The sequence below is a fragment of the Pundamilia nyererei genome, unplaced genomic scaffold, assembly GCF_000239375.1.
Source record: "Pundamilia nyererei isolate P.nyererei 1_Seehausen unplaced genomic scaffold, PunNye1.0 scaffold00086, whole genome shotgun sequence".
Classification (NCBI taxonomy): domain Eukaryota; kingdom Metazoa; phylum Chordata; class Actinopteri; order Cichliformes; family Cichlidae; genus Pundamilia; species Pundamilia nyererei.
In genome coordinates, this window is record NW_005187487.1 from 2333521 (window position 1) to 2360935 (window position 27415).

At 38.6% G+C, this 27415-nt stretch overlaps 1 protein-coding gene across 1 annotated transcript in view; it reads right to left on the reverse strand.

The window, feature by feature from the left end:
- Window positions 1-18164, reverse strand: part of LOC102203552 (uncharacterized) — a 29764-nt gene extending 11600 nt beyond the window's left edge. Inside the window, exons 1-3 of the mRNA XM_005738769.2 lie at window positions 17688-18164; window positions 6239-6320; window positions 4583-5097 (exon numbers count right to left, since the gene is read on the reverse strand). Of these exons, the coding sequence (XP_005738826.1) occupies window positions 4583-5097; window positions 6239-6320; window positions 17688-17756 (666 nt within the window). The 5' untranslated portion in view covers window positions 17757-18164. The remainder of the gene's footprint in view (window positions 1-4582; window positions 5098-6238; window positions 6321-17687) is intronic.
- Window positions 18165-27415: the final 9251 nt, after the last annotated feature.

A 27415-nucleotide genomic window follows, 5' to 3' on the forward strand; every position in this document is an offset into this window, starting at 1 on the left:
AGAAGTACTCAAAACAATAAGATTGTAGATGCAAGTGACCGAAATTAGCTTCCTCCTAAAGGAAGTAGGGCTGGAACAGGTAACTCAGAATGCTCCCTTAGCTATGCTGCAATAGTCTTGGGCTGCTGTGGGTGCAGTTATCTTCACTCATGTCTTTTCACTCTATGTGTTTATACACCACTCAGCATTTAATCATTATTATTATCATTAGGGAGGCTGTCCCTCCCTAAGCCTGGTTCTGCCCTGTTAAAAGAGAGTTCTTCCTTCCCGCTGTCACCAAGTGCTTGCTCATAACAGGTTTATTTTTTGTTTGTTTTTTTAAATTGTTGGTTGGTTTTCTCACTATTCTCGGCTTTTTACCTTATGATATAAAGTGCTTTGAAGAGAATTTAATTCAATCTTTTGCTATTTTCACTCACATCAGGATACAGTCGATCACTTGGAACAACTTTGACCAAGTCACTGTACAGTTCAGGTGTTTCCTTTAAATTGTCATCCAGTTTTTTGTTTTGCTCAAATGACCAGCATCTGCCACACTAACTAAATTGAATTTATATTGGAGTATGCTACTGAACATAACCCGGGATTTAGTTTGCAGTATCTGCAAGCCTCATTTTGAACTAAAGGAACAGTCTTGTTGTTCTTCTTCTTCTTTTATTGTGTTCAGATTTGCTGTACAAATATCTTCCTGTAAGATGAAGCTGTGTAAGCCCACCCACTCTGCATGTACAGAGTTATGGCTCTTGTTTTTTTTTATAGCCGTCTCTTCGAAATGAAAAAAAAAATAGACTATGAGTCAAACTGAAAATAAGCCTGGGAGGCTATATTTTGGGCCAAATATACTTATTTCTTACTCTTCTCGTTTCTGGCCTTGAAAATGCTTTTCCTTTGCTTGCATGTCCATTTGTATGGTTTCAGGATGTAGTTAAGAATATGTTTCAGGTGTTCCCTGCACCTTTGGCACAGAATCCCCATATTTGACACCTTTAAATTACATTTTTAACAAGAACCGCATCTCTTTCCCTTTCTTGCTCCCCTGGGGGCCAGATTCATAAAACTCATGACTGAAGCTGCGTGTACGAGCACAGGCAGAAATGCATCCTTTTCATTAGATTTATAAAGCCGTGCATTGGCATGGTCGTCTTTTATAGAGCTCAGTCTTCTTGGCTTGTGCTCCTTAATTAATCATTTGCATATAAAACACTGTTTGCACCAAATTGCTTCTGGAACTCCGAACAGAATAAAAACCAGAGGATAAAGAAGGTTGTCAACTTTATGTTCATAGAAAAAGAGAGAAGTGGTTGTACTACAAATGCGTGGGCGAGGTCCTCCACTAAATGTCTGACCGCGGCATTCTTATGGTGTGCTCAGACCAAACATAATGTGAAGCTTTGCCATATATATCTTTCTAACGCACATTTAAGATCGCTTTTGGGGGTAATAAGAAATTCAAGGTTTATAAGCTAACTTTTTCCTGTACAAACACCAGTGAACATGTGCTATTTGTTGTACATCAGACCCTGGATGAGGTGTAGAAGTCGAGGCTGATTTCATGACTGGGAGATGTCCAGCTAAAGGGTTAATGTGTCTGCTGGCTACCTCTGTAGGCCCCCTTTTGTATTCCCTGCAGCACCTCCCATTCCACTTCACTGAGCGTACACACACACACACAGTGACACAGACAGGAGGATGTACACATGCAGACACAGACAGACAGGCAGGATGATGGATGCACACACATATACACATCGACACACTACTTCTCTTTTTACACTTCACCCCTCTCGAAGTTGCCCGCTGTCTCTTATCATCTGTTCGTTCCCTCTAAAAACCCCACGGACATATGGACCCCTGAAACCTGCAGTTTCTCTCTTTGCAAAGACACACACACACACACACACCCTTCCCCATCCACAGTGTGGGCCAACAAGTCTATTGGATTTTAATGATTAGCGGACCAGCTTCGCCGTGACTCATTAGTGGCTGTCGTTTTTCTGTTGTTTATTTAATCCTCTCCTTCTGCCTCCACCCCTCCATCGTTTCCCCTCGCTCGCCAGCCTTTGTGAAAAACGAGGGCGGACATCTGCCGTCCGTGGCTCCCTCTCCTTCATCCCTCTCCAGCCAGACCACCGTGGAGGCGAGCGTCCGGCTATGGAAAGGGAGGACTTTGTTTGCGTGTGTGCATGTGTATTTGAAGAGTATTCACGATTGAATTTTTGGACCAAATGTGCGACCCAAGATCGCTGTTTGATTTGCTCAGGGGGGTGGAGACGGGGGGGTTAAGGCTCATCTGCCATTTGGCACACATACTGCTATAGTGTCAGAATTAAATATGATATTACATAAATAGGTACAGAGAATCTATTTCAGCATACAGTGAAACGGGTTGTTGGACATGAAAAGACTGCATTCTGTGAATGCATCCAAATATTTGAGGGAAGAAAATCTGGCTCCTAATACAACATCCCCACATAAACTCACTGATTATCCAAAATTATGGCATTCCAAGCTCCAAGTTAAACATCCTACTGAGAGAGAAATGGTCTGTCAGTGATCTGTTTCAATTACAGCAATAACGACTGATAGCAATTAAAAATTGATTATTATTAATCAGTTATACAGTGCCCTGGGGACTAAACCGCAGAGCCATTAAGTAAATGTAGATTAGAGTGCTGTACTGAAGCATAATTTGGAAGTACTTAGTATTTTTACTGTGCTAAAAGCTAGAAGTGCATTCACATTTTAGGAAAATTTCAGTGTTATAAAATATATAATGCACTGTAATTCTTTAAACTAACCAAAAGTATTTAATCAGTTCCACCCGAACCATTTACAACAACAAAATATTGCTTACATGTTAATCCACAAGTAAAAATAGGGATTCATACTGTTATGCAATTTCATGTATGTGTTACTTTTAAGCAAGGTGACCGGATATCCTTCTTTATGTGGGATTGTGAAGCATTTTTTTATCCCGTGTTCCCTTGTCTAACATCTTGAGATATTGTCCCAAATATTAACTGGCTCTGCAGGACATACCCTTTTTCTACAGTGTGTGCATGTGCAGTGAAGGCTATAAATGTTAGCCTATCTAATACTAAACTCCCTATGGAAATTTACAAGTCACCCAAAAAAAAAAAAAAAAAAAAATCAAAAATAGAAATCACAAGCTTTGCAGAATTTTGGTGAATATGATGGAAACTACCATCAAAAAATGAAGAGGAAGTGAGTGCTGCATACACTGCCGTAATTGCTGGAGTTTCAGTTTTGCACAGAAGAAAACATGGCCTGATGTGATGCAGTATCTGTGTCATAAGTTAGCAAGAGAGTTTGAAACACTGCATTTCACCTTTACATGCTAAAGGACAATACCTCCTAACAACAGAATCTGGTCACTGATTTTTTAAGTCTTTACCTGTCCTTGTAGCCAACTCTGTGTGTGGGTGCTAGGCTGCCAGCACATATTACTTACCTGTAAGTGCCAACAGCCAAACTATGAGCTAGTCAGATGTGAACTCTAAGTTTTCTGTGATGCACTTTTACTAAATGTTTCCATTGACTGCTTGGATTTATGTCCTTATACACTGACGACTTGATACACTTAATGTAATGAGCCTCCACTGAAGTGTAGCCAATGTGGTACACGGTGCTGCAGGATATATGTGAAAGGCAAGTGCCCCGGGCCCTCACAAGTTGCCTCAAAAAGAGAGTTCCCTGTTATGGTCAAGGAAGTATAAAAACGCATGCCATTTTCTCCAATATGGACAACAAAACCATTTCCTTCAGGGCCCATTGATACTACGATCGTTAACAGGGTTTTTACGGACTCAAAATTGGCTGTTGGGGGCTGACTGAACATAACATAATAAGTCTACATGAAAACAACAAGTTTTACCTTAAATTGCAAAATTGTAGGCATTTTCTTGTCATTTAAGGCAACATAACAAACAAGATTGCTCAGAGGGCGCAAGTCCTCCCGAAGGCAAGAGCTATACTACAGTAAAACTTTGTTTTTATTACAATATGATGACTTCAACTTGTTATTGGTAACACAGACGTCGTAGGACATCAGATGGAAAAAATTAAAAGTGTGTTGAAGAGTTCTTTCCACAACCTTTCAGAGGATGTATTACTCAGTACGGTTTCTTGCGATTTTTTCCAAGGTCAAAATTGACCTTGGGCTCAATGAAGGTCAAAGTCAAATGCTTGGCCAACCTAGATACTCGTGTCTCCTGAGGCCTAGTATATTGTTGAGAAGTTTGAAGGCGATAAAAAAAAAACAAATTGTGGGTAATACAAAAGGGTTTGTTTTTTTACATTTAGTGTGACCTTGACCCAGATTTTACCCAAATTTAATCTGTTTGAGCTGTTTTTTTGCATCTACCATCACAAAAAATATGACATCTTGAAAACTGTAAATCTTAGACTGCTAAGAAACAGACAGACAAACAAAATGAACTAATTACATACTGCCTTCTTTCAGGGGAGAATAAAAAGGGTGCATTATACTAGCTGCAGGAAAAACCCTGCTTTAATAATTTAGCACTAACATATACATGCTCCTCGTATTTAACTCACGGACCTGTTGCATTTTCTCCAAGTCCAGACTGGGTCTCCCTGGTTCCCCCCCGTAGCTGTGCCGATACTTTCTGTAAGGTGCTGATTGGTCAAAGTGGGTCAAGATGATGGGTCGTGCAACCGGCGGCACCACCTGCAGCTGAAATCGCATGGGGGGTGGCTTGAGGCTACGTGGTGGGCTGGAGCTGAAAAGTACAGGGCTGGGGGAGGCAGCCAGGCAAGCACCGGGCTCCCCCAGCGACCTGGCGGAGGCGGCAGGCGACCTGCAGCCACAGAGGTCCCGCACCTCCTCATCACTGGAGGCACTGCTGTGGTGATCGCCATGGCGCTGGGAGAGTGAAGACACCCACTTCCTGTTATCGCCGCAGCTGATTCGCTCGAGTTCTTCCTCTGAAGAGTGGCGATCCAGATTGGCATCTAAAAGGAGGCGCAGGCGTCGCAGCCGTGCAGGAGAGAGGGGACCCTGGTTGTGCTGCTGGCTGGTGGCCAGAGGGGTGAGGGCACAATTTCTCCGCCTCTCTAGGAGAATTAAAAACTCATAAGTCAAATGTAAAAAAATTTATAAGATTATAATTTAATACCGAACAGACCAGTTACACTGAAACAAGGTACCCCTGTGCTCTCATCTGTTTCCTACTTTTAAACTAACCACTAGTCAGATTTATCTCTCTCTCCCTCCTCTAAAGGACTAGGAACAAAAGTCACCAGGAATCCTAATAAAGGCTAAGTAATCATTCCAGATTACCCCAACTCTACACTATCAAAATATATATTTATTTTCTATTGTTCTCCCAGTTCTTGGAAATCAGGGGACAAAGACAATCACTGTAGCTGACACGCATCAAAAACTACTTGGATTTGTTATATAAATCTGTTGCATTTGCTTTTTTTTTATAAGGTAAAACACGTCCGGTAAAAGTGGGCATTCGGCAACTTATTTTTTTTTAATCATTTGCACCTCCTTCCAGTAGCAGAGCACTTTATTTTCATCTTGTTTAAGTGAGAGAAGATCCTGTAGCTTTGTGCAAACTATAAAGTCAAAATTGTGAAGTTTACCAATTTATTTTACTATGAAAATCTAATTTTACATTGAGGAAAAGTTTAAATTGTTTGTACGCGCTGTCAGTTATAATTCGGTATCGGCAGGTCACATTTAGAATTTAAAAGAAAGACAAAATCTGAATCAGTCAAGAAAAGTGCAATGAATACATCTACTTTTTAAGGTGTCTGAGAGATAATGAGATCCCAGACGACGTAGCTACTTTAAAAACTAGAAGCTTTATAAATGACCTCAGTGCAGCTGCTATTTGGCCGTATTTCCTTTTTCTAATGAAACTTCTGCCAGCAGCTTTCTGAAGTAGCTGAAGTTGATTGAAGTGAAACGCTTTTCAAGTTTCCTGTAAGCAATCTGTTACGGCCAACAACAAGTATAAGTATGAATGGCTCTTTCAACATCCTCTTTTCACCTTTACTGCATTTCTTAGGTGATTAAAACTTTTTTCGTTTCCCAGAAAACACTGTAATAATTTGAAGGACATTTCCACAGTCAAAATTCTCCTCCAGTAATAAGTGTTCCCCTCTAATCTTTATTTTTGACCCAAAACAGAAAATCATCGTCTATTTTCAATTAAAGGTGATTTGCCTGGCAGTGGGGACATACCTCTGTCAATCTGTGCAAGCTCCTGGTTCTCCCCTTCTGAGTCATCGCTCTCCCCTCCCTCTCCGCTGCCATGGTAGGAAATCTGGAAAAAGCATCAGCTTGTACTGTAGGTCAAACATGCAATGCTAAATTAACCCCTCATATCCCCTGCTGATATGAATCTTAATATTACACACACATACACAAAAAAAACAAAGTTTATCATACAAGGATATATAAGGGTCCTTCTCTTTCAAGCCAAAGAAAAGGAAGATTTTGGTCTTAGATCGTGACACTTGGCGTGGGTGTAAAACTGATTTGTTTGCCGTTTTAACAGGGCTTAAAAGTGTTTTTTTTTAAGCCCTGAATATTTCATGTGTATATCTCTTTTAGGTCACAGGCTTTGACAGCAATAATGCAAACTGAAAATCACCAAACTTTAACTCACTTTTATATAATTCCAGAGCCTTTACGTTAGAAAATATTCATACCTTGAGAGTAAATTTTTGCCTGGCTTCAGTAAACATACACAAGTTGCTGTACAGAAAAACATTCAACCTAAACCAGACTGTCTCTTTAAAAATCGTTTCCTCCTCTACAGCAGCAACAACAATACAGATACCCTGCAGACTGCAAAGCTAACAGTTAAGTAATGCGCCTCACACTCAGTAATTACCACTCCGAGGCTTCGCTGAGCAGCTGCCATCTGTGCTTGAGCTTGTGTGTACGATGACACACATACATCCACACAAACATACAGTGTCCTCCCTTCTAGTGTGTAACACACACCACCTCCTCCTCCTCCTCCTCCTCTTTCTGAAGGCCTTCAAAAAAATACAGTGAAAAAGGGGGAAATGAGCCAGGGTTTCAAAGACAAATACAGGGAGGACAGTATTCAATTCATATTAAGTGGAAGTTCCAGAGTATGCTGTTATGCAACAACATCAAGGCCGTTGAAATCACATTATTCACATCTTATATCAGCAGTAATGAATAACAGGAGTTTTGGCTGACTTTCTGTCAGCCAAAACTCCTATTAATCATAAATGTAGTTTCCTTAAATTGCTACACGCTAAACTGACTGAAAGCATGTCATACTTACAGTCCAATGTGTCATATCAGTGCAGACCAAAGAATAGGCCAAACCAAGTCTGATGATGTAACACTGCAAACACTCTTTCCACACTTTATGTTGCTAGCTCAATGATTTTTGTCTTTCACAAAGTAGGACAGTGTCTAAATGACCCTTGAAAACAATGTTAATTTATAGATGATATTTTAGACTAGACCAAAAAACTTTATGACCATCTAATAACAGGTTTTTTACCTCCTTGTGATTGGCCATTTACAAATGTTTAACTGGAGTTCCCCCTTCATATAATGCTTCCTTTAAAAACTTCAGTTGCTTATACTCTCCAAGAGCAAGTCTGATAACATCAAAAAGTCACATCTGAGCAGGTTTTAGCAGGTAAACAATCCAAGCTGGGTGCAAAAGATGGACATTTTTTTCCCAAATGCCTATTATCAAAGGCTTAGCTTTCTATTATTTTTTAATCAATTTGAATCCTTAAACAAAGATTTGCAGAACAAAAGAGAAATTTTGGTCCCAGATATCAGCTGACTACATCAGTAGTGCATTCAAAATTTGCACCCGGAGGCTAAGTCAGCAGAGAAGCCCAGATAACGTTTCTGGTGGTAGGTTTGTGAAATGAACGTAACCTGTCCCAGTTTACTTCCACCAAGAGCTGAGGTGCTCCACAGACAAGTCCCTAATCTATTCCAGATTCTATATGGTCTAACACAGAGAAACAGATAATCATACATGTCATTTGCCAATTTAGAATCACCGGTTAAATAAACATGTGTGTATCCGGAGTATCTAGAGGGAATGCAAGCAGCTTTTTAACAGAATATGCACAACTCCACACCGAAAGGCAAAGTAGATTTAAAGCAGGAACCTTCTTGGTGCGAGGTGACAGTGCTTGCAGTAGGTAGTAAGCACTACATGCCAAAGTTTCCAATTTGACCAAGTGCTATGTGCTAAATTAATATGACTTATTCCCCGAGTATATAGCATACTACCAGCAATGACATGGCTCATCATCTAAAGGCCATTCGGGGTCGCTATAGCTCAGGAGCTACAGGTCTTCTGTTAATCAGGAAGTTGATTGTTTAATCCCTTGCTACTCCAGTCTGGATGCCAATCTATCCTTGAGCAAGATACCGAACCCCAAGGTTGGTCCCAGATATCAGCTGACTACATGAGTAGTGCATTTAAAATTTGCACCCAGAGGCTAAGTCAGTAGAGAAGCCCAGCTAATGTTTCCCCAAGTTTTTCTCTGATGGATCCATTGTAGTATGAATGTTAGACACCAAGCACTCATGTAGGAAAAAGCATGGAAAAGTGTACAAAACAGTCCATTTCCTATGAATGCACTTACTACATTTATTGACAATCGAACAACAAGAGTTTAAGGAGTTTAGGGAACAACATGGCGATGCTTAAAAATGAAAGGCAACAATTAATAGAACTTTTTAACCCTACAGGAACATTAACTGAAGCAATAAATATCCTACAAATACTGAAACGAACTGAAAACGAGCTACAGCTGAAAATGCAAATCAGAAGCTCCACTTGCTCAAAGTAATTTATTCATTTTAAAAAACATGCCACCTTCAGGAATCTCAAGGCAAGATGTTCTAACAATGTTACCGCTAAAGATTTTAAAAAAGTTATCACCAACCATTTTCTAAAACATATACAGAGGATGCTATCCTATCTTAATGAAGACATCTAGAAGTCACCTAAAAGTGTAACAAAGGGTATATTCCATGCAATAAAAGAGTGTAGCCTTCATGCTTTTCACTGGTGCATGAGCTGTGGGAAGGATACTCAATGAACAGACCCAGAGCCAGTTCACAAGACAAAACCCCTTGGCTGAGGGAGTCTCGAGTTAAACAGCTTCACTTCATGAACTCCATATGAAAAAGACATTGAGGAATAACTGTGAGGAGGAAATGTGTTTTGGCAAGTGGTTGGCTTGGGCTTCAACACTGTATACTACAGAGAGTTATTGTTGGGCAGCATCCATAAAGCAGTCGAAATCCTGTTAACATTACTGTTGTAGGATACCAAGAGTGAACTGGTACTAGTTGCGGGTTATAAACATTTTAATTGTACTCAGAAGAGACAGGAATTTAGTCTGAGTCGCTTAAATCTGTTTTCACTCGCAGTGAGATCACCACTGAGATCAAGTTAGCAGCTTTTGCTTCTCTGCTTCTTTGGAATTCTGAAAGCTTCTTCACAGACAAATCTCTGTCAGTCGGAAAAATGAATGATTCTAATAAATTCTGGCATGTTTACATTTTACATTTTCATGCCAATGTCCATGAACATGCTCTGACTGCATCTTGACCCCCCACGCCCCCTCCAAAAAATGTCAGCTTAAAAAAATAAATAAATAAAAATAAATAAAAATAAAAATCCAACACTTACAATTTTGTCCATCAAAAAAGGAGTCTGCTAATGCATGCTAATTGGTTGGCTAAGGATATATGGTAGGAAGTCCTCCCTCGATGACAACCGTTTCCAAATGATAACAAACATTAGTAAAGTGGTTGAACCACAACAGAAACCCCATGTGTGTGAGAAGCATGTGGTTGTGGTGGCTGAAGGTGACTCGTGTCTGGAAAAAGACAAATCAAAATGGCAGATGGTGGAGTGGCTCATGGTACTTTGACTGTGACAGAAAGATACTTTAATGCAATCAAAATCTGAAAATAGAGCAACAGCTATTCTCTTGACCCCGGCTGCGGTCAAACAGACCAAAAAAATGACTTCCTTTTCCTAATCACTTTACCCTTGATCTCAATGGAAAACATGTCAGGGAAATTTGTAAAGGAGAATTTCTAAGGACTTAGGAAAAGTGAACCACGGTGCTCAGGGAATTCAACTATACTTACATAAGACTACTTAACAATGTGAATGTTGTTGACATGGAACTAGCCGGAGATGACAATGACATCCACATCTTAAATACTTCATCTCATGGAGGTCACAGTGATTGTGGTTAGTTGCTTATCAAGTCCACTCATATTTTCTCGTCCTACTGGAGAGACGATCTTATTCTGACTTTCTGGGACTGAAGTCAAGACAGTCCTAAAGACTGCAATACAATAATGGACATAACTAATGCAAACTAAATTATAGTGAACCTTAAAATGACTTTGATCACTTTGATAAAGCTCATAATCTTAATTGTTTAATCATAGAAAATCTATTCTCAGAGTTCATTTTTGGGTTTAACAACACTGTGTTAAAGAATCATACATATTAGCAGGTTAGGTCACAAAATGGAAAATGCACTGTTAATATTTACATGATTTCTATTACTTGTTATTTATGTTTATTTGTTTTCACAAACTGATGGTTGCTATGAATTGTGGGAATTTCCTTTCATAAAGGATGCTCTAAAGTACCCTTTGCTAAAGGATGCAATAAATGAAGCATTGAGCACTGATATAGTGGTATCGTTCATTCACTTGGAAATCTTCCTAAGCAAAAATGACTTTAACTGGAGACCTCTTCAGTTAAAAACGTGATAGAAATTGACAGAAGAATAACTTTTACCACATGAAAGTTTTTTGAGGGAGAGGATATGGCTCCATAGGGCTAGACTATCTAAGCTATGAGACTTTAGAAGTTCTTTGCTTCTAGTTTCTCACCAGAAGGGGTTAAAAGACCAACAACAGCTCAAGCATGAACAGAACGAGACCCCTTCCCATGAACTCAAAAGCTACTACAGCATCTGATGAATTTCTCTTAATGCAAAACAAGTACATGTCAACAGATGATAAAAAATAAGTTATGCAAAATCTCCTCTGGGAGTGTGAAGCAAAGCCGTGGTGCATGTATGGGTATTTGAATAAGTTTCACTTTGTTTTTCTAGACAGCAAAAACTTGGCGTGTGACAGTTATCTGATATCAGGTATTACTATGAAAGAGAGAAAAACTTTGCATGTGTTCTCAGTGAACCACATCTGATACGGGTACTCCTTTGGCACAGCTAGCTACAACAAACTCTAGCTATTGCTTAACTGACATTCACCATCACACTGTGCTGTAGCACCAGCTGTTCAGCTCCAGGATATGGTGCTAATGGTTGCTCCCTTGCTACTGTAAAGTGAGCAGTATTTCACTTAGTAGTCTGCATAAGATAATGAGTTCAGTTCATGCATAATGCTCTAGTCAAGCCTGGACTGCATAACTCCAACTTAAAAAGGCTGCATCATATTACGATTTTTTTTCCTGGATAAAAATGAGAGATTGGAAGTATGTAATTAATTTAAAGATTCTGATTTGGTTAACTTGACAGAAATGTATGTATTTTTTTTGCATTTTTATCTGTCTGATAAGAAAAAGCGTAGAGCTTATGGCTTACCTTATATCCAACCCAGTATTAGCAAAATGTGCCTAACAAAGTATCTGGTATGGACTTCCAATTTAAACTTTTGAGCATACTACAATATCACTCACTAAAAAAATGAAGCCCAGACTCTCTTGGATGCTACGAAAACAAAAACAAAAACAAAAAACAAACAATGATAGAGATAACTGCATTAAAATGCTCTCAGTCCAGAGCTCTGGTTCAGTAAATCCAATCAGCTGACAGCAAGCCTAGCAGACAGGAAGCAGCTACTGTTGCCCAAGTCTGACCTGTGACTCAAACAGGTTCTAATAACATGATTAAAATACAAAAGTTTGCTTTACTTAAAAAATGAAACTATATACAGTTAATATAAATATGGAAATGAGAAATATAGACTAAAGCAGTTTTTCCGTAGCAGGCAGTAAACATGTTCATTTCTGCTGTAAAGTTGGGCATTTTAACATGGTAGTCTATGGGAACTGCCTCATTTTTTATCCAGCCTCAAGTGGCTATTAGAGGAATTGCAACTCTTTAGAGAATATGTAATAACCACGTTTGACTTGTCACAGCACCACACCAGAGTAGGTATGGATTACAGAAAAGTGGGTGGTGCCTTGCAAACAGTATTTCTGCAAAAGTATTTGCATGTGCACTAGCAATAATATATACACAATACAATATCGCTACATTTTTGTCCATTTAAATATTGCAAACTTAGACACTTTCTAGTTCTTTCAGGCTGCCAGTTTTTATCCAGTTTCAAACAATCAGATTCAAGACAATCCCAACTATTTACAGACTTTGTTTATCTTAATACATTTGCTAAAAATAGCATATAAAGCAGTAGTGCCCCACCTGTAAGTACATTCTTCAAAAATTATTTCAGCTCTCATAAATTAATGTTTTAAGATTAGGTTTAACATTGCAATAAAAAGGATTTACAAGGTTCATCGACATTAGAAGTGAGCAGAAGCTTACCTAGCTACTCTATATCTAAAGATTATATATTATGTTGTGACTGAAGTACACATTGAGAGCCAAGAATGAAACACAATTAGACAAAAAAAGACAAGAACCTAATCCAATGAAGGTTATGTTTGGATATGTCAATATTTAGAAAATAAGGCAACTTATTCTTGGGCTTCTTAATAAATGTTATCATATGTCTTATGATGAGTTTATGATCTCCTCCATTCACTTTGGAAGTAGGTGAAAGCTGTGCGAGAAACATCTGCTTGGCAAGTTTAACCTCTCACCCAGCCTTCAGTCCACCAAGAAAAGCTGGCCAAGAACTATATTTGTTCTTTAACTGATATAGAGAACTATATGCAAAGAAAAAAAAAAAAAAAAAACCACAAACACAACCTAATCAGGAGTTCAGTCGGCACAACCTTCCACATTAGCATTGCACTAATATTTAAGGTCCCAATCGCGTTGAATCTGAAAACAGGTGTGAAAAAAATATTTGAAAAGCTTAATGACCCTCCACAGTCATTCTCACATTGTTAGGAGGTAGTTTACCCAAATTGCACTTTTCACTTTTTCCTTTCAGTGAATTGTGGAAAAGGAAATTAAGCATTTGGGGTACCAATGCCTGCTTCTGCTACTCTGTATCACAGACAATAAACTGCTACTGTGTTGCTATTTAAATATGATACACATTTCACCATACTGATGTTCCTGAAACATGCTGAGGAGAAAAAAAAATCTCACATGAATTAAAATCTACCAAATTTCAGCCCAATCTGATGTACTTCGAGGGCCTGTAACTTGGAAAAATTCTCATATTTTGAAGGTAAAATTTTGCAGGGCTTCATTAAATGTGGTATACTTATTAAACCAAACAAATCAGCTGATTCTGAAGCGGTCAGGTAAGAATTGTGTTCAGATTTGGTTGACCCATACATTTCCTCACCTGGTAATTTGCTGATATTTTGAGAAAAGTTTGAGTCATACTTTTGTTTTATTCACAGTACAGTGTTACATTAGTCCTGAATAAAAAGACAGAAGACAAGAAAAAAGAAAGAAAGAAGAGAGTGCTTGAAGTTCATTTGGACAAATAAGCAAAAATGAAAATGAGCCTGCAGGAATAAAGCATAGAAACTGCTATTGTGTACGCATGCAAACACATACAAAGACTTGTGTGTTTGTGTGTCAAGAACAGTTGAATGAAATCCTTGTCAGTGCCTTGCATCACTGAGCAGCTTGCTAAGCTGGATCAATGGCAATGTCACAGCGTGCGCGCACACAAATACACACCACCCAGTTCACACACATATCAGCTTTGCTCTGCCCTTCCACACTGTCATGGACACTGTCACACTCCATTCCCCCTCTCATAAAGACACACAGCATAGGGACAGACATGCTTGCCTGTCTTCAGCTCACACTCAGCTGGTGGATCTTCCTCACAGTAGTGTAGCTCTAAGTGGTTTTAATCTGTCGAAGCTCCAGGACCTTGAGAGACCGTTTAGTCTCTTTTAAACTATCCCGAAGCCAATACATCGGCTTCTTTGAGTCTGTAAAGGGCCAACACAGCAAGGGGAGGAGTCAAAGTGTACAAGAAAAATCTGCTGCAAAAATTTAAATCTGGACCATAATTTCCAAAATTTTACTAGGTATAAAATATCAGCAGCGTCACACAGAGTTCAATAGTGAGGTTCATGTCCTTCGTATGGGTTTATGGATTATGCGTCATAGTGATGTTACTATCTAAAGTAGATGAGCTACAACACTGTGAAACAATGGTGCATGCTCTTGTAGAAACTAGAAATCTTTAAGATATCAACTTTAACAAAAACTGTGTTGTTTCCAATGTTGTGGAAAAGATCTACTCTATCCACAATCCGCAATTGAAACTGTGATGTCTGTGATTGCTGGTGGTCATTGTTACCATGGAAATATGAATGTTTAATATTCACAAATACTACTATAAAACATTACATGGATTAAACTCAAAAGGTTTGAAGGTTGCTGTGGATTTTGCATATGCTGTGCATGCACTGTGTGATAAGTAGTTCCTGTGGCTCCACAGTGTAGTGGTTTACACACTCCCTTAACAAATAAAATATTCCCTTTAGAGCTTGGGAAAAGGCACAAATCCTACTAAGGGTGTATCAGGAAGGGCATCTGACATAAAAATCTGCTAAAACATATAATTAGAGCCTACTGACCCCTTATACATTCAAATTAAATCTTTTTATGGTCATGATTAATTTCAAAGCTGGTTGGCTTGGTTTGAGGATTAAAACTCTTTGTACAAGGATTTTCTGGAACGTCAATGGACAGAATGAATAGGAATTTCAATTCCGGAACTGGGGCCCTTAAAAAGTGGGCAGTTATTGTTAAGCTCTATTTAGACAAGAGGCTAGATAGCAAAGTTATCAGCTAATGGTAGCTAGCTTGGTTAGGTCTCAATTACACAGGGCTAAGGACTTGTCACAAAACCCGGGAATCACCGGTCACTAGGGAAACGTGTTTTCCCCAGATGGTTAGGAGGTGGTTGCCAGACGGTATTTCAACAAATGAAATCAGCGCAAAGATGATGCTGCACCAAAATCATCCTTGTGATTATTTCAGTCGCTAGCAGATTTCAGATAGAAACTTACATGGAAGACACAGACTTGGAGGTGGACACTCACCGTTTACCCTTCGAGCTGCAGTGCTACTTGAAAAAATGTGACACGAACTAGAAACATTCATCTATAGAAAAAATGTGGGGCTTTAACACTCCAACCAGCACATTAACAACTGTTGCCTCGAGGCGCTTTATATTGAAAACATGCAACAATAATACAAAGAAAACAGAAAACGCCAAAAATCAGATGACCCCCTTTGTCGCTTTGAACTTTTACTTCAAAGTAAAAGCTGTAAAAGGCACTTTTACTCTGAAGGTGGGAGTTCTTCATTTTCAGTTTGCGTTGTACTTTTCAATTTAATGGCCACTTGGCAATTAGTTTGCAAATTTGTGCAGACAGTTAATGTCTTCCATGCACACTATTAGTGACAGTGACAACATGCAAGCGACCAAAACAATTGCAAGGAAGTATTGCCACTGCATACTTCTTTGCAACCTCCACCAACCACTTTCAAAGTGGTGGGAGTATTCCCAAGAAGCTAGTGATTACAGAAGCTCAATGTCTGGTCTCTAGGGCTGCATCAGTAGGACATTAATAATTGTTTTCCACAGCAACTGCCAGCAACCGCTCACAATAAGATCAAAGAATAAACATTTTTCCCTCATGACTCAAGGTTGCCAGATGGTTGCCAACCAGTCTCTAGGCCTCAGCGAGCTTCATCCCTCCAACTGAGTGATAAAATACTAAATACTATCTTAGTGACAACAAAAAGCAGGACCAGAAGAAAAATAAATAAATAAATAAAATAAAATAAAAAAATCAGCCATGATGGAAAAAAAAAAAAACAATCAAAAAACAATTTTTTTTTCCTGTTTGTGGCTTTGTGTCGCAATAATCGACATGAGTACACTTTCTATCACTAACTAAGATTCTAAGATCGTACTAAACCTTGATTATCATTTAAAATTCCTTCAGTGAAAGGTGCTCCATTGGCTGCCTCTTCTTGAATCATTACACTGCATTAGTGCAGGTCCTGGAGCAGGGGTCATACCAGCAGAAATTCCTGATAAATCACCATTGTACTGGTTTAAGAGTGCTGTGTAGCGGCTTTCACAGGCCATCCTGTGTCAGTCCAGCATGAAGGCAACCAGCCTTGTCACAACTCACTTTTCCCATCACTACGACAGGCAGAACGTTTCCACCAGTGAGCAGATCAACAAACACAAACAATAGCAGACAATAGGGATGGCACACTTTCCCCCATATCCACCTCCAGGCCTTTGAATGGGCGCACTTTGGCACAAAATGGCTGCCATGCGACTATACAGTTGGTTGACGCACAATAGTGTTGTAGATGGAGCAAGTCAGTGACCCGTGCAAGATACAATTCACCGTTCAACTCCCCAAAAAGAGGCATTATGCAAGCTGAACAGCCAGCAACAACTGAGGAGCACTTACATGGATTCTGTGGTGGACAATTGGAGGGTAAAGATGTAGATGTGGGGGCAGCTTGCAGCAATAAGGTTTTTACTGAAATGTTTGTTTGTGTACATCCTAAATGAGCTTCAATTTGTACCCCCACACTCACCCCAAACACACATATGCACACTCTGAACTACTTCCACCAGCCTTTCTCTTACACACAGAAGGCCAATGTTTCTCAGTGTTTCTCCTTTCTTATATGACAGCGAGGCAAACATGTTTAGCTCAAGAGGGATTTTTAAGACTTTAACTTGTAAACACCAGAGAAAGTCCTGTAGTAGCCATGAAGAGTAAATTGCTTGATAATGAATGAGGCTGAGAGTACCTCCAAAAACACGCACAGCAGTGATGAAGCTCTAGCCTGTCCCACAGAAAGAAAACGCTATTTAGGAATTGGTCAAACAGTAATAAACAAGAAGTCAAAGTAGCTCCTAGAAGGACTTTACCTCAAAATTATGAATAGTAGATAACAACTATTCGTTAAGATAAAGGATACATTGTTCAAACAGGTAGCTTGATGTAATAAATAACTTATAATTCAATTTGTAACTAAAAGTAATGGACTAATGGTTAAAATAGCGTCCAAGAGTCATGGGTAAACAGCTGAGACAATTTACTAACCAAAACTGATAAATGGTCAGCAGAATGTAATCACTAAGAGTAAACAGTAAGCTGAAAGTGGTCCAGATTCCGTTTAAATAAGTCCAAATGAACTCGTTTGACCACCAGAGGTGGTGCAGATGGAGGAGTCCATCTGATAGGGCTTGTGGCCACTCGGGGTGTATAAGGCTGGGAATGACTGCTGCTCTGTTCGTGTGAAAGAGAAATAGTGTTAATAAAGGTTCATAAGCGAGTCACGAGACAAAAGTAAAGCCACGCTGCGCTCACACACGCATACACACAGACACGAGTCACTTTCTTTCTCAGCTGTTTGTGCTGCGAGTTTCATGACAACCATTTCACGGTGTGTAATGAACTTACCTTCACTTGGAAAGGATGGATCTCATTGAGTGAATGTCTTCTCAGCTTCTTCGTCAGCGTCTTCAGCATTTTGTCTTATTTTCTCGTGTATGGCTTATCCCCGCTTTACTGCCTCCTATAGCGTGACGGTTACAACAACTTCACCAGCGACTTTGAAAGAAGGCACACAACAAAGCAGCTGCACTGACTCTCTCCGGTGTCGATAAAAACACCGACACACCGAGATTCCTCAAACTGCGTAGATGCGGCTTCTTTTCAAAGGCAGTGCGCAGCAAACTTATTTTCGAGTTCATCGGAGTCACTCTGCCTTTGCTGTATGTTTAACTACTTTTATCTCTCCCGGAGTTTAACTCAAATATGTTTATGATGAGGGAGGAGGGGGTAATAAAAATTTAAATGAATATCAACTTGTTCGCATTCACACACGCACACTCACACACATACACACAGCCGAATGCACACCAGCTTCACCAATACATAGGAGATCTCCTCTAGCTAGAGCGTATCGCTCTCGGATTGGCTGCCGGGCCCGGTGACGTCGTGTTACTCTCTCTAGGAGGAGGCGGGCTAAGAGTTAAAGCCGTACGTTCTCCTATGTTTATTTCCTCAACAGGGGCGTATCCAGGATTTTCATTATGCAGCTTGGGGCCCATCTGATGTGAGCCAGCTTAGAAAAGCCAGGACAGGAAACAAGATTATGTTTACATTTATAGATAAATATGATATGTACATTTACATGTACATTATACACACACACACACACACACACACACACACACACACACACACACACACACACATATATATATATATATAGACTGAGAAATGTTTTTTATCCTATACAACTGACCATATACATGGCACAAAAACAGTTCAGTTAGAGTGAGTCTATTTTTACATTTTACGTTTGCTGCTAATTTTAGTTGTTTTTTTTTATCTGTAAGTACTTACCTATTTTATATATTCTGTTTATTTGTTAATTGTATATATTTATTGTTATTTTAAGTTCTATCCTAAGAGAAAGGCAAACTGAATTATGTTGTACTATTTATGATGACAATAAAGATCATTCCTTCAATCATAATAAGGTCATTGTCATATTATATTTATTTTTATCTTTCAATTTCAGTGTAGTCAATATAAAAAAAATTGAATACTCCAATTCTCACTTCGTATCCCGAAGCTGTTAAATGAGAGATAACAAGCACATATGAGGCTGATTTAATTTTCCTTCATTTCTGATTGTTGAATCAGGGATAGGTGTTACATAACCTTTAGCTTCAGCCTGCACCTTTCAGTTGGTCATTTACTTCTTTTTTTTTCCTTTTAAATGAACCAAAGAAAGGAAATTATACTTACATATTTATTTAGTACACTATTTACATGACAGCTTTATAAATACTTATTTTATCTAAGCAAAATAAATACAATGAAGAAAACAAGTGTAGAAAATATTTTGAAGAATAAGGTTTTGCACATAAGTTATTCATAAGGCTTTTCTCAGTTCGGTACTTTTCCGTGTCCTCCTGCCTGTGACCTGGAAACCAACATTAGTGTTGTATTCTCAGTGTTAAAGGATGTCTCACGGAAATGCATTTGAAAAACTTAGGTAAGAGGAGGCTGGTAAAAGGAACTACAGTAGAGATGTAGTGCATCCTTTTACCTTCAGTGTATAAAACAAGCATAAGACTATGGTGACCAGACAGTATTTTCGTTCTATGTCTGTGTGTCCCACATCTTGAGATGATGCCCCACATTCTGACAGGTTCTACAGGAAATGCACTTTTCTAGTCTGGCTTTTACCCAATGTATACAGCGGGGTTTTTTTGTTTTTTTGTTTGTTTGTTTGTTTGTTTGTTTGTTTGTTTGTTTGTTTGTTTGTTTGTTTTAATTAGAGTAAGGATGCCATAGTCATCTGAGAAAGTTAGATGGCACTAAAGAGTAACAAGCTTTGAATTTTGTTGACATTGAATGAAACTACTACAAAGAAAAGGAAGTGGCAGTATGTTCTTCGAATTGTAAGAAACTATATATGTAATTGTAGAAACTATGACAAGAAGAGTATTCTTTAGACACAGAAACACAGCTCATTAGCTGTTTCAGTTACTCAAGATGTGCAACTGCCCTTCACCGTTTGTGTCTGTGTGATCAAAATATGGTCTGAATTCTTAGGGTGGCTGTAGCTCAGGTGGTAGAGCAGGTTACCTACTCACCGGAAGGTTGGTGGTTTGATCCCAGTATCCTTGGGCAAGATATTAACCCCATGTTGCTCTCTGATGCATCCATCGGAGTATGTGTGGATGTTTGTTAGGAAGCACTTAGAAAAAGGTGCTGGGTGAATGTACAAGTTGTGTAAAGCGCTTTGAATGCTATATAAGAACCATTCCATTTACCATATGTCATTCAACCATGTGACTTTAATTAAATCACTGTGACATTGTGATTAAAAGTGTAAGATGAACATGAGCTCTGTGGCACGTCTCACACAAAATATACACCATAAATGGCCTAAATGTTGGACCAGAGGATGGATGCTATACAAAAAGCAGACCTCTGTTGTGGCTGGTTAAAAATACAAAACAAAGAGAAAATGGTACAAACAGTAATGCTAAAGGTGAAGGGCAAAAATGAAAAGGAGCACAAGAAGACAGGAAGTATACCCAAAGAACATAACATAAGAAATATTTTGACTAAGGCTAAGGTGAAGACTGAACTGTAGGGTTTAGAAAACAGGTAGTGAAGAAGACATAGATGAATGCAATCAGAAAACAGGAAGCACAGCTCAGAGCAAGACATAAAAGAATTCCAGCTATCAAAGTAAAACGAGAAACAACCGAAAACAGAGAAAGGGAGGCACTGGAGAAACCAGAAACTTAAAATAATCACAAAAACCCACTGACAGTATGCAGTCGAAAGTGAATGAAAACATTTTAAAACATGCATCGTTTTAAAACATAAATCAAAGTGTACCCCACAATAGATAATAGTAATAGCCAGTAGTGCATGTTTTCTAATTGGGGCTGCTTTTTGTTAAGGTCCAACAAAACGCAGAGGACTGTTTTAAAGCCTGGGCAGCATGATACAATCATACAATCCTTCTTTTCAGCGATAATTCAGGTTTGAGGATGAAGGTGAAACAGTTGCAGTTGCTGCAGATATAAAGCAAACAAATACAGTGTATCAGACCATTTCATGAAACTTTCCCATAAAGACAGAGAGAGAATTCAGCAGAGTGGGAGAGCATGGCAGGTATAATTGGTGTAAGTGAGGCATCCAGTTTCAATGATGTCATTCTTTGCAAGTGTGTTGCACATGCACAGATAGTCCACACATGTCCTGCTCTGCAGCATACTGCAAGCATTGCTAAATCTTCTAATGCATTGCACTTCAGAAGATTTGAATTTTTGGAGAGTTTCTGCAGGTCTAGCTCTCTTTTTTTGTCCATTCAGCCATGACACCAGTTGCTTTTCATGCCACATCAGTCCACCTCCTTATGAGGTTATTCCTAAATGGACAATAGATTAGTGCACCATAACTTTTCTTCTGATTGTTCAACACCTTTCCACACACGCTGTATCTGCTGCACCTTTAAAGGCTTCAGGCTTTGCTTATTTGTGTGCATGTGTGTGTGTGAGAGGGAGAAAGAGAGAGAGAGAGGCTTTCTTTTTATGGAGTAACACATCCGGTCAATGACCTGTTCAACTTTCTAAACAACCTGTGTGGCTTGGCTCTCGGTCAAGCTCAATGAAAATCCTATTTGCGGCTGAATATAGGTAAGCTGTTAACAACACAGTACTCAAGACCTGAGAAACGTCCGTGACACACTTACTGTGTTTTTAGTCAAGTATAAAAAAATTTGATAATTTTTACCAAAGAAAAAGAACATCACTGTTATTGTAATGCCTTAACAGAAAGTCTAATGCTACTTTTGGTGTTCTTGCTTGACATTTTCCCCCACATGAGGGCAGTATTTGTATGCAAGACAAGACTAAGAGAATCATGTCAAAGAAAATATCCAGAATGTAAAAGAAAAAGCATGTGTGTGAGTGCTGGGAGTGGTTTAAGTTTGAAGTGCTTAAAATGGTCTGTTACATTTTATAGGATGATAATTTGATTGCTGGTTTTAACTGATTTATTGTACCAATTTGAAAAGACACAATAAAAAATTTACAATGTAACAAGAGATCTTTATGTCACCTCTTTGAAACCTTTCAGGCGTGTTTGGGCTTCATCATTGTGCTGCAGGGTGAACTGTTCTCCACACAGATGCAGTTCAGAAGGTCAAGCATGTCTCTGAAACCCCCAGCAAGCCTTTAAGAAACCATGTTTCACTCTGAGTTTGATCCACGTCAGTCTTGTCTTATCATTCACGTGTTCTTACTGACACTAATCTCTTTACCTGTGAATTATGAACTGTGATTCAAAGTTTATCATTCTTTTTTATCAACTATGAAATGCTAGTTTGTCTGAAATCAGTATTTACACCTGTTTCCCCTTCTGAGAATTGGTTCTGAGAATACTACTATACACACTCCCTTCGACAGGACTTTTCACTTTACTTTTACTTTTATTTAATTAACTGGGTTCTGTATCCCACAAATTTGTTGTCATTTATTTCAATCAACTCACCTTCACATTGATTGGTACTAATTTGGGATTGGTTTTGTTTTTGTGGATTGAGTTTCGCATTTGCTCAGAGCCAGCGCTTGTGCTTGGGAGTTAATTGAAGGCAGGTGTGTTTGAGTGTGCCTCCACACTCCACGTCCCTATTTATAACACACACTCCAAACACTGTCTCTCACTTTCTGTCTGCAGGTATGCCATGGAGTTCAGATTTAGGTGGTTGACATTCTTGGGGGTTTTCATTGGGTATTTTAATTAAGATTCAGCTGAATACGTATGTTTTATCCTCTTGTTTCTGTCTGCAGGCCATGGTCTGCTAAGTTCTGCAGCCTAAATAAAAAGGTCAGTTTATTAAGGGTAAAGTGGCTGATGGCCAACTTCATGCAAGGTGATAAGTGTGAAAGGATGAGTGTGTTTACAATTTTATGCAGTCTATTTTCTATCTATATTGGTTTTAATGAAATAATTGATTATACTTTGGGTTTATAAAACTGTATTTTTACATTGATCGTTTAAGCTAGTTTCTTTCGAGCTAATTAGCCAGTGGCCTGTATTTCTATTTTTAGCAAATAATTGTGTTAATATATTTTTTTAATTGCTATATTTTTAGCTAATACTACTTATTTGTAATGGTAGGCAGTTTTGCTAATTAAATTTATGAATTAATACTAAATTTTCTAGCTATTAGCATGTATTTAGATTTTAATTTTTATTCAGAATTTTTCCAAATTATTTGAACTTTGCCAGTAGTTGAAATAATTCTTCCAAAAAAAACTTTGCCAGTAGCCTATGGTTCCCTATCATTTATTTAGTCTACTAGCATTTAAGGAAGTTTGTTTGCCATTTCTCAAATTTTCAGCTCTCTAAATATCTCAAAGTTATAAGACCTATAGATTATGAATTATGACTCTTATAACTTAAAATTTAAAAAATACTGGCTTGAAGTTTTAAATAGTAACCTAATTTTTTAGCTTACAGGTGGCACAAAAAGTAGTGAAAACTTCCATAATGATTTTTTTTAAGCAATTTATTTTCATATTTTTATTTATAAAAACTGTTTACCCAATGTAAATTATTTAGATAATTTCATAAAGCAATTTTTTTTTAATTTAGTTTTTTTTTTCTTTTTTAACCTTTTAGATGACTTAATTTATACTTTTTGGGGGCTGTCTATTTTCAGATTTTTTTTTTTCTGCAGTTTTTTTGAGGTCCATTCAATTTAATAGAAATTTTCACTGTGTGGTCTCCAGTGCCTGCAGCTGCTAACAGCCACAGTTTCAGCAGCGCTCTCTGCTGGCAGCTCAGTCATACTTCATGCATGAGTTCAGGTTGGCCAGGTTTTTATTTGGAGTGTGGAAGACATTTGTTCATTCTTCTGTGACATCCAAACACAGCACTGGAATCATTTACTGTTAAAGTGAAGAGTTCAAAGTTTATCTCTTTCTCCTTTTACCGTATTATGTGTGTGTGTCAGTAATTCCACTGCAGGATGTTAAGATAAAGTTCACCACAGGATTTATCAGTGATTGCAAAAGATTTTGTGCAATTCCTTTGTGCAATTCTGACAGTGACAGAGGGCACCCAAAGGTGATGGTGTGACTCCTTTTGTCAGCCACTTTGGCCTCGTGGTTACCAAATAAGGCATGATATTAAATCCAGGAAACTGGTTTTTCTGCCTTCATGATTACACAATCAGCGGAACGTGGGGGGGGAAAGAAGTGATGTGAGCATTCACGGTGATGTCAACGTTTTTCCCTCTCTATTATCACTTGTTTAACATTGCTGAAATAGCTGATGACACATCAGCCAGCTGACCCGTGAGCGTCATTGTGTCTGTTTTTAGCAGCGTACACTGTAAAAACCTCGGCCCACTTGGCCTCAGAAGCCCTTGTCTTTCTCTTTCCTGCTGCCCGTGTCGCCCACACTCTCCCCTGGATAGCGGCATACGGCCACAGCCTCTTCTTTCGCCCCCACTCCCCTCCACTCTTCCCTCACCCACTGACCCACTGGCGGAAAGCGTGGGTGCCATCTGTGGTGGAGAGGCTACTTTTAGCCTCCCAGGCTGCTATTTTTCTCTTCACTGATTTTTTCTTCTTCTTAAATATAAACACAAAGCACGGGCTTACTTACGCAATACTTGTCTCCCTCACTGGTTCTCTCTCCTATTGCTTCACAAGTCCTGTTTACACAACAGTGCACATGGATCATGGCAGCACACTCTTACAGGAAGAGTAAACTGTAAAATTTAAACACGATTAATTCTTTTATGCAACTGAATAAATTGCTTGTAATTGCAATCAGTCTGGAGGTATGCTGAGCTGAGCTCTAATCCCCTACATATCTGGAATAATGATATGGTATCAGAGGTACATTAGAAACACTACCAAGTGTCATGTGTTACTTCACACTGCAACACAATATGACAAAGGGAATTACAAAAGCACATGACGGTAATCATATGACAATGTGAAGTAATCTCACTTACTGGGATTTCTGACGACTATTGGGGGAAAAAAGAGGGCATGATCTCAGTTATAGGTCAAACCACTGATGCTGACACTGCAGCTAAAGATAACTGCTCTTAACCACAACTCAGCCTTGTGGCCTCCACCACTGAGTCCATACCTTTTTCATCAAAACACCCCAAAGCTCTGTTGATCACCCTATTCATTAGCATCATGTCATATTAGACTAAACTGTCATGCTGCTTTAAGTTTTCTGTTTAGTGACCAATTAGGCCTCCGTTGTTAACTTTTTATCCTTAGTTTGAGTCATTAGTTTTGATCTTTTTAATGGTTGCTAATGGCTGCTGACTATATCAAGACTCTATTTATTATGTTTCTTTAACAGTTTCAACATTTTGATTGTTGGGGCTTCTTTCTATTATTGTAGGGTGAAGGCAACTGAACATTTAGCTAACAGTTTAACATTTAAGTTTGGATTTGAACCATTATCCATATTTTAAGTAACAATTTCCAGTTTTATTTAAAAGTTTATGTAAGTGTAGTATATTTTAAGTTTTTTTTTAAATATCCAGACATAACTTATCCTTATCAGATGTAAAAAATAAATAAATAAATTAAACATAGCCTTAGATGAACAATAATGCATGATATATTACATAGTTTTAATATTTATTTAACAAAAACTAAGGTGAGAAGGTGACTGGAAAACTAAGTACGCCCCATGACTCAATAATTTGTATTGTAGAACCGCTTTTAGCAGCAGTAACTTGATGTAATCGTTTTCTGTATGACTTTATCAGTCTCTCACTTCATTGTGGGGGAGTTTTGGCCGATTTGTCTTTGCAATGTTGCTTCGTTTCATTAAAGTCTGAGGGCACTTGTTTACGCACTTAAGGTCATACCACAGCATTTCAGTCAGGTTGAGGTCTACATCTAGGTCGCACTTGACTCTAGAATACTTTGATACTCAGAGGAGTTCATAGCTGACTGGCTGCAAAATAAGGTCAAACCCTCACCCCTTAGAAATCAGCGAGGAATGAGACATTTCTCCTCTCTTTCTCTAATGTTAAAATGATAGTTCCCTAAATTGTTCAGTTCCAGTTTAATTTGAGCATTAAAACTGAATGTTGGCACAGTGAGATCTCCTCAGGAAGGTCTTTGGAGGGTTGGGGATTTATACACACATGTGCAACCTTTTCCACACTGTGTTGGCTAAGAAAAGGTCACCATGCTGACCTTTAAAAACCATTCCCCTGTGCAGCATGCTTCTATTTAAGTTTTATTCTAGTTATTATTGTCTTTTCTTTTTCTAGTGAAGCTGGAAAATACAGAATAGCTTTCTGGGAACACAGCCTTTATTTATGTTCCAGCAGTCAAATGAATGTGCACTTGTGTGTGTGTTCCATTCAACAGGTCATGGTGGCCTGAAAGGGCACATTTAATTTTCGCTTGTTGGAGTCTCTGTTGCTGGATATTCTATTTATTGGAACTGATTATTTTACCTGTGGTGACAAATTCAACAACAAACCCATTCAGTCATTTATTTACTGAGTGTTCTTTGAAATGCTGCAATTTGTCAATGAAATCAGCCTTTTTATTATCTCATTAGCTGCAAGAGGCTGTTTGCTTTGTGACTGGCAGATTTGCAATGTAACTACAGCTCTGTGCAAAAGTTTCTTATTTTTATATATTTTGGTAGGAAAATAGGAACTAGAGACTGAAATATATTGAGACGTCTGCAAATGTACACAGAACAACAACACATAAGGCAAAAAATAGAGTTTGTACTGTTCGAACAAACATGAAAGTCAACATTTGGTGTGACCACCTGTATTAGTTAACACCGCCTGAACTCTCTTTGGCAGATTTCTTGTAATTTATTTAATTAGTCTTCAGAAATAGTTCTCCAGGCTTCTTCAATGGTATTCAAAGCTCTTCTTTGGATGTTGGCTGCCTTTTATTCTCTTGTCTGCTAAGATGATTCCTCAATGCCTCAGCAATGTTGAGGTCTGCACTCTATGGAGGCCAACTGCATGTTCTTCTATCCAGGTATGCTTTTACTGCATCTTTTTGGGATCATTGCACTGAAAATGAAGCTTTTCCAGATAAAAATCTGAAATTATTTCCTAATTCCTTTAATTTTGACAAGATCTCCAACACCACTGGCTGAAATTTAGCCCAAACCATGACAGAGCCTCCACCTTGTTTTATAGATGCCTGTACACACCGACTATTGTACCGCTCCCCTTGTTTCCTGCTTACACATTTCCAGTTCTTGTGTGATTTGGCATATCTCAGCATTTCCTTAAGAAGACCATTTCTGGTAGAGGAGTGACTGACATTTCAGTGTTCCAGAAACATTTCACTGATGTTTCTGGATAATTTCAGGCCTCATACTTTCCTTCAATTTCCTCCCTTTTGTCCAGGACACAGTGCACACCATACCAAAACCAAGAAGTTTGTAGCTAGTGGGAATCATCTTGTTGGTGCAAAAAAAATACAGTTTTATCCCTGTCAGACAGTTTTTTGACATTTTTCATAGATTCAGCAAAAGAAATTGCAACAAACTGCATATGTGTGTGTGTGTGTGTGTGTGTGTGTGTGTGTGTGTGTGTGTGTGTGTGTGTGTGTGTGTGTGTG